Source organism: Parambassis ranga, chromosome 2 (genome assembly GCF_900634625.1).
Source record: "Parambassis ranga chromosome 2, fParRan2.1, whole genome shotgun sequence".
Taxonomy (NCBI): Eukaryota; Metazoa; Chordata; class Actinopteri; family Ambassidae; genus Parambassis; species Parambassis ranga.
This window is the reverse complement of record NC_041023.1, coordinates 30,898,807-30,910,010: the sequence shown is the minus strand read 5'-3', so window position 1 is coordinate 30,910,010 and position 11,204 is coordinate 30,898,807. Positions and strand designations below refer to the sequence as shown.

Sequence of the window (11,204 nt, the reverse complement as noted above, 5' to 3'; positions counted from 1 at the left end):
AAATACTGTCTTAATGGAAACAGCCCTGATAATCGGCCATTTAGATAGATTTAGATCAGTTTTATTAGGTAATGATGAAACATTTATATTTACCTTACAAAGATGAATAATATATACTACTCAGGAAAAAAGAGCAATGATCCCCTACAGCCTGACTACATGCCATGTGTTGTTTTGTTTTTTAGATTTAAGGCTTTTGTAGCCTTCAGGCACATGTCAGTTTTCTTCTTTGGTAAGTGTGGAGGATCAACCACCTTTAAATCTAAGCAGATAATCATCTTCATGTGTTTACTCTTTCAGCCACATTGTTGTTTTGCACTCAGAGTGAGGTGTTCCAATAACAAAGTGACGTCTGTGTATTACCCTCTATAGAGTGTTGCTGACTTCACAGTGTTTTAAACAAGCTTTAGACAGAAATGAGAACCAGGAAACTTTTTGTAACAGAGATGTTTATTTAGACAACTGAACGCATGCCAGAAAGAACTGTGTTACAGCAGCCGTAACTCTCAGCTCTCTCACATTTCTAACTCTGAGGGGACAGACCCAAATCGAGGGGGGGACAGACCAAACTTTTGGATCCTCGGTACGGAAAACACTATCTGCTGCTCTAATTTTATTGCATCGACACATTTTTGATGTACTCGCAGGAAGGGAGGGGGAGAGAGGGAGGGAGAGAGAGAGGGAGGGAGAGAGAGAGGGAGGGGGAGAGAGAGGGAGGGAGAGAGAGAGAGAGGGAGGGAGGGAGGGGTGTTAAATCAAAGGAGCTTGGATCTTGAACAGCTTTGGCCAGAGTATCATGAGTTAACAACACTGTTTTGGCAAAAGGACAAAAAAAGGTAATTCACACCTTTGTTTTAAGGGATTTTTTTTAACCTTTCACACAAAAACACATAAAAAGACCATTTTAAAAAAAGATGCACTTATTGTAGGCAGCATTCACATGCAGTATAATGCGTCTCCTCCTCGGACTAACATTTTTCTCCACTATTTCTTACAGAGATTCACAGCTAATGTTGTTTTAGAGTGGGGAATTATTTTACACAAGAAAAAAAAAAGACGATGATGATGATGATGATGATGATAATGATGATGGAGTGGGGGTAAAAAGGAAAAAAATGACTAAAATTGTGCTTGTCGTCAGTGGGATCTGTTTAAAATAATAATAAGGATAAAATTGGCTAATGAACATACAGACCCCTTCATTGAATTCCTCAGCCGCTTGGTCCATCTTTTTTATCATCTTTTTCTTTTTTTTAATGTTGTCTTTTTCCAATATACCAATGAAACAAAAGAAAAAACACGAACAAAAAACCATAATATCAAAAATAAATGCAACCCTTTCACAAAACAATGAGCAATAAATAATAATCAAGTGGTGTTCTTGTACTGTATATGTACTGTATATACACAGAGTTACGTTTGTTGTATATATGTACACAAAAACAGACTGGCAGCCTTATTTCAGGCCTGTTTTTTTTTCTTTTTTTCTTTCTTTCTTTTGTTTTTTTAAGCATATAGCCTACAACTGGGATTTTAGCCCAAATTTAAATAAATCCCAGAAAAAAAAGCAACAACATAATAATAACTTACACAGAATCCTCCTGTGGGGAACAGAAGGGATTATTATCATTATTATCATTATTATTATGCACAATGGAGACTACTACGTTGCCTGCACTGGTTTGGTAAAGAAAGTAAATATAAATGAATTGTTTTGTTTAGGTAGGGTGTAAAAAAAAAAAAAAAAAAAAAAAAAAAAAAAAAAAAACCAAAAAAAGCCGCTAGATTTCCTTAAAATAATTAGCTTATTAAAAACATTGACATGCACAATGCTTTCCCAGCCTCAGTTTGTAGAGGGTGTGTGATGAAGCATTTTCCCACCTTTGTTTTTTTAACACTTTCTGTGCAAGCTGAGGTTGAATCTTGACCCTCCTTAAAGGAACCGTTGTTGAGATTTACTCCTTTTCAAAATAAGAGTTTTTTTTTTTTTTTTTTCTAGTTCACATGCTCGGTTCAGTCAGGACGCCAGCAGATGCATCGAACTGCATCCACAAAAGTCTCCTGCAAGTCCACCTTATTTATTTAATTTTTTTGTCCCAGTCTTTATTTTTAGTAGCTTATGTACAGGAAGTGTCTACCGGGCGGTATCCCAGGCAACCAGCCGTGTCCTCACACATTTACAGTGTGCGTTCCAGTTTTTCAGTCCTCTTTGTCCGTTTTCACATCTTCAAATGTGTGCAGTTCATGTGGTTCTACCTAAAAGTTTTGTTTGATGGCTGTTGGATGGAGAGGTCACTGAATCGTACACAATCTATAGTGTGTGTGTGTTTGTGTGTGTTTATGTGGATGCGCAAGTTTGTGCTTTGTGTGTATGTGTGGTGTGCTCCTCTTTTCCCTCAAACGCTACGCGGGGGTCTCTGAAGCTCATGGGTCCTCCTGTTGCGTCCCTTCTTACTTTCCTGCATCCGTCTCCACTTGGTTGCATGCTGGCTGCTCGCCCGAGATCCCCCAGCGCCCTGAGAACCGGCCGGGCTGCCCTGCCCCCTCTGGCCATTTTGTGTTTTCTGGTTGTTCTTAGGCGCTTGGCTGCTCAACATGCCATTTTGGTTTGGTTGAGCTTTCTGGGCATTCTGGTTCCGTGTCAGCCCGTCCGCCGTTGGAGCTCCTGCCGGAAGCCACTGCCTGCTCTGTGGTGGACCTGCTTGCTGCTTCTGAGCATTGGGAGCTCTGGGCCGTGATGCAGAGCCGACGCTGTCAGGTTTGGGCTGACCGTTGTTGTTGGGTGCCTTCAGCTTCTTCTGTTTGCGCTCTTTCTTCCAAACTGTGTCGCAAAACTCCTCCACGCTGTTGAGGTCCGGGTGGTCCAAGAGAGACAGGAAATCTCTGTACCACACCCTGTGCTTGGCTGACTGACCCAGACCCCCTCCCACGGCGGGGAGGATGTCACCTAATTTCTGGGTAGGGATGACCTGAAGGTTGAGGCGCAGCAGGGGTTGGATGAAACCGTGCTCGACGGCCTGGCAGTGGTAGATCCCGGAGTCGGACTGAGACAGGCTGCGTATCAGCAGACCCTGATCTGTACGCAGTACTCTGTCATCCAGTTTGATCTGAGAAAGGCAAAGAGAGAAAGACATGGAAGTGAACAAATGCACAATGCAACAGGGTGGAAGTCATTGCTGGAAAAGTTTTGGGGGGACAAAAGTACAGTACTTTTCAAGTGATACACAAACCTCAGCCAATCAGCTCTCACTGCCAAACCTAAGAACACAGCCACAACCTAGTCTTCTAACTGGGCTGGTTTAGACACAAACACACAGCTGGAAGCCTGGCAAGATAGACAAGAACTTTGCAAGAAACCAGGGGCTTCACAACATGACAATTCTGAAACTTGGTCATCAAAACGACAGAGAATCTTGTTGCAGTTTTACCCAAAAGAAGGATCTTTACTAAACCTGACCATGTAGTTTGAGTGGCCAAATCTTAAATCAGGTGAAAGCAACAAAGGAAACGTCCATTTGGACTTGGGACAGTAGGAGACACCTTTTCAGACCTCAACACTGACTGTAAACTGACCACAGTCCACCAAGGGGCTCAGCACTCAGTCCACATATCTAGAGGGTTGAGTGCCAGCTCAGGCGGTGTTCACACAGATATCAGTGCTGCATGTGAAAGTGCAGCTCCATCAATCATCCGGGCTGTCAGCACGCATTTATCTGGCAGAAAGATCCCTGCAGGGTTGTCCAGTAAAAATAAAAAATAAAAACATTAAACCTGGCTCCATTTTAGTAACAATAGAAAAATCATCAATCAAAAAAAATGGTGGCAGGCAAATAAAACATGTGGCAGCGCACATTCTTTTCAGTTTAATTTACAAACTGAAAACTGGATTTCTGCTGGAGCACAACAGCTGTCAATCAAGATAACATATAAACTGCAGGGTTTGGCATCTGATAAGGCTTCAGGCTTGTGGATCTCTTACTCCGCTCGTGTTTTTCTTTTTCTGTGGTATCTGAAACAACACACCCTGATCACCCAGCTAGAAAAACACGGGCAAAAGTGTTGCAAAAATCCTACTCAGTTACATCACAGGGTCAAAAGTGAATCTAAGCATGCATCCCTGGAGGTTTATCCCTTCAAGGTCTGTGAGGTGAAAGATTAAAAGGGTCAAAAGTCAAAGAGATGATAACACAGAGTGGGAAGGGTGGTGGCTCAAAGAAGAGAGGTGTTTTGGCTACAGGAAGCTAATGAGTGTAAATCGACAGTGAATGTGTGACAGTGGAATTTAGCAGTATGATAATGATCAGTGAAGGCAGGTAACACTAAATCTACAACTTTCACAGGGATCAAAATGTTCTTACTGTTTTAAAAAACAGGAAATGAGTAAATTAAAATGTGACAGAAGTGAACAACATCCATAAACGGGACTGGGAGTTACACACATACTCGTATACACACCTCATGCTTGCGATCGTCGTTGGGTTTCTGCAGCTGCCAGTAGATGATTGCTCTCTGAGATTTGGGGCTGCACTCCAGAAACATGCTGCTGTTCTCCACCCCGAACACACTCCTGTCCTCCACGCTGCCTCCTAAGCCATCCACATCATCTGACCAACACACACACACACACACACACACACACAGGAATGAGATAAATAAAATAGCACAAATAGGAGAGTGTGTGTTTGTGTGAAGTCCTTTGAAGTACCGTGATGCTGAAGGTCTGAGCACTGAGAGAGAGGATCTCCATTTCTGATGTCTTGCCTTCTGGTTCGCCTGTGAAGAAAACATACATTCAATGCTAAGCAGATACACGAAATATACACTTTCACATATTTTGCTCTCTGTACTGCTTCATATCAACCACTAGGGGGCAATGTTACCCAACACCTCAGATGGTGGACCTTTAAATCAGCCTTTACTCCACTGTCAAGTCAGATAAATAAAAAAGAAACAAACCCTGGCAGAATGTAAGAAACATAAACCTGCTGAGCAGGGAAACACTGTGCTTCATTGCCTTCTGATTATTTGCCATTATTATGAAACACATACAGTATTGTTTTGCCCTTGGAATGCCTTGTAAAAAGCAGACTCCGCTCTTTGTCCTCTCCACTATGTCATTTGGCATTTTTACTGCCATGGGGAGGCATTTTCATAGTCTGGTTTTACTGACTAGCTGTGAATGTCTCCCTTGCTTCTTGTTGTCATGGCTTAGGCTTGATGTTATAAAAACAAAAAAAAAACAAAAAAACTGAAAATAAAAATGAATTCATTTACATTCCTTTCTTTTTTTAACTTCTGTGTGTCAAAACACATAATCTCTGTCTCCTTCTCATGCGTCCCTCCTCCGTACATTTCCTGGGCTGACATTCCTCTCTTTTTTGGGGCTGTCTGAGCACGTGCAGGGCCGGCTGTCTGGTTCTCATTCTGGGAGAGAAAATATTTGCAGTGCAGAGCAGAGCTGAGAGCAGCCAATCGTGGCCTTAACCATGGGGTGTGCCACCTCCCTCTGTAACCCTGCCAGTCTAGAGTATACCCACTGGCCTACTTCTGCTTGGTGTGAGAAGTTTTTGGATGAATGAGAGGCAAGCCTGTCTGTGTGTGTGTGAGGACTGTGTAGTGGTCAGCTTAATCCTGTTGGATGCAGCGGAGGGTAATTTGAGGGTGTGTATGTTCGTACCTCCTGGCTGCAGGGTGAAGCGGTCAGACTGCTCCTGTTGGCTATAATTTTGTGTGTGTGTGTCTTGGCTGTAGGGCGACCCAGGTTGCTGGATTGTACTTCTTGGAATGTGTACTTAACGATTGTATTTTTGGGCCTGTGTAATATTCAGATTACTTCCATGCTTCGATGTTTTGGCACCCACGGCTTAGTTCTTTGGATTCACTGCACTGACTAATAAGCCAGTGGAGGTCTGAGGTTAGCTAAACAAGCTTGTATGTCAGGATGGCCTTGAGCATTTAAAAACCAATTGTCTTAAAGCCAAGACTGCAGGTGCACTGATAACTCCCAGGTGTGACCACATGCGATGACATTAAAACAAAAGAAGGATGTTGCTCAAGAAAAAAACAAATAGAGGCTCAGCAAACCCTTCCTGAGGATAAATAAAGGTTAAAGAGGAGCATTTAATGTGTGCAGGCTCCTACCTCTTGGCAGTAGGAAAATATCTCGAGCACTCAGCACCGTCCCAGGCGCAGTAAGGGTCTCTGGCCAGGCAGCACTCAGCGCAAGCTTTCCCATACACCTCGCAACGGTGCAAAGACATCTGCGATACACCCAGGGCCGAGCCAAGGTACAGCTGTTGCTGTGGGAGTCGAAGAAAGAGCAAGGACGTAAAAATTAAATGTTCCTGTGTGGTTTCATTGGAAAGTTTAGCTCTCCGTAGGCACATTAGAAAGCTTTATTTTTGGATATCTGTGTTTGCTTAAAGGCCCAGGACTTCTCACTTTTTTTGTTTCACTTGGACCTGCAGCCTTGTCAGCAACTTTTGTATTAATTACGATGTGTGAAAGCAAGTGTGTACCTGCTTGGTGGACAGCTCCATGGCAGTAATGGGAGTAGGCTCCTGTGTAAAACAAGCACGGCACATTTAACACCACGTCTATGGACAATGTGTGTGTTTTTATCTGGAGCAGCATCAGAAATTGCTGTTAACACAAAATTTTGCTTGTCGTACCCTGAAGACTGTCATCTCCTCCAGCACGACCTCCTCTAGGTCATGCCAGCTCTCTCTGGGGATCATCACCACCTTCAGCACTGTTCCCATATCTGAAAGACAACACAGACACTGTTGTTAACAAATTTAAAAAAAAAAAACAAGTATTGCCTAAAATCTGCCAATTTTTGTGCCATGAATTGACTGATCTCTATAATGTCTCACAAATCTTAGAGCATAAAAAAACGTGACGACTGTACAACATACCTGTGCCAATGAACATGACATCATACTGCCCGTCCTCTGCCTCCACTCTGTCCACTACCAGCTGTGAGAACTGGTAGTCCACGTCGGTCCGCACCATGATGGGACGCCCTCCTATTGGGTGCACAGGGTTGTACATGGCAGGGTGACCCCTGGCGAAGGTGATGACATCATCAGGAAGGTCCTTGGTGGAGTCAAAACCTCCAAATGTCTTGCTGGGGCACTAAAAAGAGACAAGAATCAGAATCAAAATCCGGAATGATTTATTAATTTTTTTAATAAGTTAATAATAAATTGTTTCTTAATCTATAGTGGATTGTAATATTACTATTTTGTCAAAGATTCTGGCTGTATTTCCCTTAACTCTGCCCTCTGCCATGAAACAGCAAGTTGCTAGCAAGCTCACAAGTTATGGTGTACGTAGCTAGAAAAAAAAAGATGAAGAGAAAGTAGCTAGCTGCCTGCTAAGTATACAGCAGCAAAAACACAGCAACAAGAGAAAAGTGTGGATTAAGTGATGGATTTGTGTATAAATATACTTTAAGACTCACAGTGCCAGGGCGGGGGTAAGGCACTCTCCCTTGGAAGGGCACCCACTGGTAGTTGGGTCCATCTCTGTGGGCGTAGGGACCCAGGAAAACCCTCCTGATGTCTGCCATGTTGTACATACACACTGCTGAGCCTTTAAATATGTTGCTGTGGGGGAAGAAAGAAAAAGACTTTAAAGATGAAGAGAAGGAGGGTGGTGAAATAAAGGAGGAGGACAAAAGGGATTCATAAATGATTGCTCAGAGGACAGGGATTAGGAGCTTGTGAAACCCTGAAGAAAGACAACAAAATGACCCTTCATCGCACAAAGACAGAAGGGAGCAGGGTTGTCATTACCTAAGTATAGGAATGACAGATTGGAACTTCTCTCTGATTGCTTCCAGCCTCCTGAGAACAGACAGGAATGTGGGCACGCCACCAACAAAACAGGAGACCTGCTTCAGAGCAGATTTGAAATCCCCTCCAACGATCGCTGGAGCCAGATGGGTGGATTTTGCTTTCACTGGCCAGGCAAGGTCCAAAGCAGGCAAGGTTGATCAATCACCGAGATGATGAGGATTTTCTTTCAATTTATGCTCCATCCTGGGTCATCCAGAAGACAGCAATTGAAATCTGGGAGTTCCGACTATGATTATTCCAAGATATATATTCCACAGGAGTTGTTCAAAAATTCATATGAAGATTGTGACAAAGTAAGCTAGCTGTTTGCAAGTCCTTTAACCATCATGTTTTTTTTAGAAATGAATTGCTTAGTGTCCAAAAATAGTCTTCATTAACTTTCCAAAGTGTGACATTTTCAGATTTCTGCAGGAACCAAACGCTTCAAAAAGACTCGAGACGTCCTTTGTCTTGCTGACTGCCATAGGAAGTTGTATCAGACTAATTAGGGATGTGGCTGGCACCCACACACGCAGCCGACAGTACTTACCAAAGCATGGAAGATGAATGGATTAGCATTTGAAAATGTTAATTACAGAGAAATTCAATTAACTCCAGGGCAAAAAAAAGACACTCCGATATCTGCGCTTAAGAAGAAGGGGCGAACATGTTTTTGTGCGCACACACTCACACACACACACACACACACACACACACACATAGAGGCACAATCAAACATTGATCTGTTAGTGGCAGCTTCTTTGTGCCTCATTAAGCAGTGATATTAAAAGCTGGTCCCTCCGAATCTCTGCTCTATTCATCTCAGAAAACCGGCCACTTAGAAAACCAATTAAACCACTCTAATTCCTCAATGCCCCATAATTGAATTTTAAAGTGTACGTGTGTGTGTGTGTGTGGACACCCATCAGCTTTTTGGTTTGAACGCGTTCCAGAAAGCTGAGAAAAGCTAAGCGGGTCTGGTGATGCAAGGCGCCCATCAGTGCAGCATTCGCTTGTGCAGCTTGTCTTATCATTAGCTGTGATTGATGGTGAAGTGTTTGTCCTCCTTTCAAAGCCGTTCAGAGACAGCACTGGACACAAAATGCCCCCTCCTCCTCCTCCTCCTCATCCTTCTCCCGCATTCCCAAATGCAAATTCATCATCATCATGATAAGTGCCACCATCTGTGCCATTTCAACTCAAATCTGCCTTGCCCCAATGCTTTCACCTCTCCACATGCTTCAATAGAGTCAAGCCTGGCCTCTGAAAATCCCATTCATGGCTGGGGCGGCGGCCAGCAGTGAGAAACGTGCGTTCCTGCTAAGTGAATATCATGTTTCTCTCACTCCCTCCTGCTCCATAATCTGATTTCCCTACAAGCTTGCCAAGGATTCAATGAAAAGGAGGACAGGTACTGAGGAATGGGATAAAAGCAATCTCCAATCTGAGCCGTGGAGAGGGCTGCCATCGGATGGGAAAGCAACCTCCTTTAAGTGGATTATTGGAGCGCTGTCTGGGAATTTGACGGCGGCACACTTGCTTGCTTGCATCCTGTCGTGTCATTTAAACTGGTTAGGAAATTACAGATAAAGGGTGGATGTGAAAAGAATGAATTCCTAAAGGGGAAATATGAAACGTGTGTGCTTTTCAGATACAGAGGAAATAACTTGTCCAGGATGGCTGCCCCACTGAATACATATCAACTCCTTCAGATCTCCTAGCAACAAATCAACAAAACAAATATGACACTACGAGCGGCCTATTTGAGAAGCCTTGCATGCAGACTTTGGAGGTCATTAGGAACACAACCATACCTGGATGTGGTGAATACAGCGTAGATAACTGGATTCTTTGGGTCCTTGGAGCTCATGAGAAACACGTCCTCTGAAATTGAAAAACAGCGATGTGTGAAGGTGACGTTTTCATCAGTGCTTTAAAGAGAGAGAGAAAAACCTCATACACTTACGTAGTTCATCAAAATGTGTGTCGATGCCGTTGACCCCGGGGACTGAACATATGAGCCGGGCCTTGAGGAAAGTGGTCCACTTGTTTACGAGGCTCCTGTGACCTCCCATGTCGTTCTGCAACATCACCACATTTCTCTGTAAGCTTTCAGCTTAAAAAGACTTTTTATTGATAAATTTGTAACATTGCTGGTTTTAAAAATGAACTTTGAAAAAAAGCAGCAAAGAACTCAATGTAGCATCTTATCTGCCCTAAGTCCAATACAAGAGCAGGAGGTACTGAAGCAACCGGTGCCCAACAATGGACCAACTATGATGATCTGCTGGATAAGTGCAGTGATTTTGGCTACAGACTCCAGGTCTTTGTTCCTTAAGCCAAGCAGATGCTGTTACTGGTGTACTTGCAAGAAGCATGCTAAGCTAAAAATAAAACTTTCTAGTAAACTCTCTCTCGTCCATTCGGCATTCTGGTGTTGCAAAATAAATTGGACTATTTGAATTTTGTTCGTCTAGAGGCTTCTGTTTTAGTAGACACGTGGCTCCATGACAGACTATTATGCTGTCAGTTCTGTACAGTACACAAAGGATGCTGATGTGTTTACATCAACTTGGTGCTGGTTTTTAACAGTTCTAGTAGTTTGTTGTCACTGGGAAAGCAGTGGACTGACTGAACTGCTTCAACACAAAAGTGTACATAACAGCACAGAACATCAGGGTTTAATATATCAGGGGGTATTTAGCAGAGATAACAGCACTACTAAAGTTAACTTTGTAGGAATTGCTCCTTTAAGAGACCATGATAGGAGGTTTGTTTGTTTTTGTGTTGTTACCTTACACAGTTGTCCTATCCTGGCGATTGTAGCCTTGCCCGTGTGCTCTCCATCCATGGCGTTCTCTTTAAAGAACAGGAAGATCTTGTCGTCTTCAGGGTTGTCACTCTCAGGGATCAAGTGAATGCTGATGAATCTAGGGTCTAGAATAAAGCGTTAAAAACAAAAAGAAAATAGTAAATAAGAAAGAACTTTAAAAGTGTAACTTTATAATCCTACCTCTGTCCTGATGACAATCCTTTCACCCCTATTTTACACCTCTGAAACCAATCCCCCGTGATATTCTCCAGTCACAGCTCAGTAATAACAGCCATTCACTTAACACCATGGCGTTACAGTATCTGATTTTACCTCAAGTGAACGCTCCAGATCCAAATCCCACATAACCCCTGTCTGTAGACCACATCCTCGCAAGCACACATGGCTCTGATTGTACCCGGGTAACACTTGAATAAATTTATCTTGACTTTAAGCACGAGAGGAAATCAAAGCTAAAGGCAGGAGCCATGGCCCACAGGGCTGGGATGGGATGGGTGGTGGGGTCACAAGTAAAAGTGGCCGCAGTCACT

At 43.1% G+C, this 11,204-nt stretch overlaps 1 protein-coding gene across 1 annotated transcript in view; it reads right to left on the bottom strand.

Annotated features, from left to right (window-relative positions):
* Positions 1–432: 432 nt before the first annotated feature.
* The window catches only part of sema3aa (sema domain, immunoglobulin domain (Ig), short basic domain, secreted, (semaphorin) 3Aa), a 31,934-nt gene continuing 21,162 nt past the window's right edge, over positions 433–11,204 (bottom strand). The window contains exons 8-18 of the mRNA XM_028424060.1: positions 10,636–10,778; positions 9,808–9,922; positions 9,656–9,725; positions 7,466–7,610; positions 6,918–7,137; positions 6,672–6,763; positions 6,519–6,560; positions 6,142–6,299; positions 4,706–4,773; positions 4,456–4,604; positions 433–3,107 (exon numbers count right to left, since the gene is read on the bottom strand). Of these exons, the coding sequence (XP_028279861.1) occupies positions 2,397–3,107; positions 4,456–4,604; positions 4,706–4,773; positions 6,142–6,299; positions 6,519–6,560; positions 6,672–6,763; positions 6,918–7,137; positions 7,466–7,610; positions 9,656–9,725; positions 9,808–9,922; positions 10,636–10,778 (1,913 nt within the window). The 3' untranslated portion in view covers positions 433–2,396. The remainder of the gene's footprint in view (positions 3,108–4,455; positions 4,605–4,705; positions 4,774–6,141; positions 6,300–6,518; positions 6,561–6,671; positions 6,764–6,917; positions 7,138–7,465; positions 7,611–9,655; positions 9,726–9,807; positions 9,923–10,635; positions 10,779–11,204) is intronic.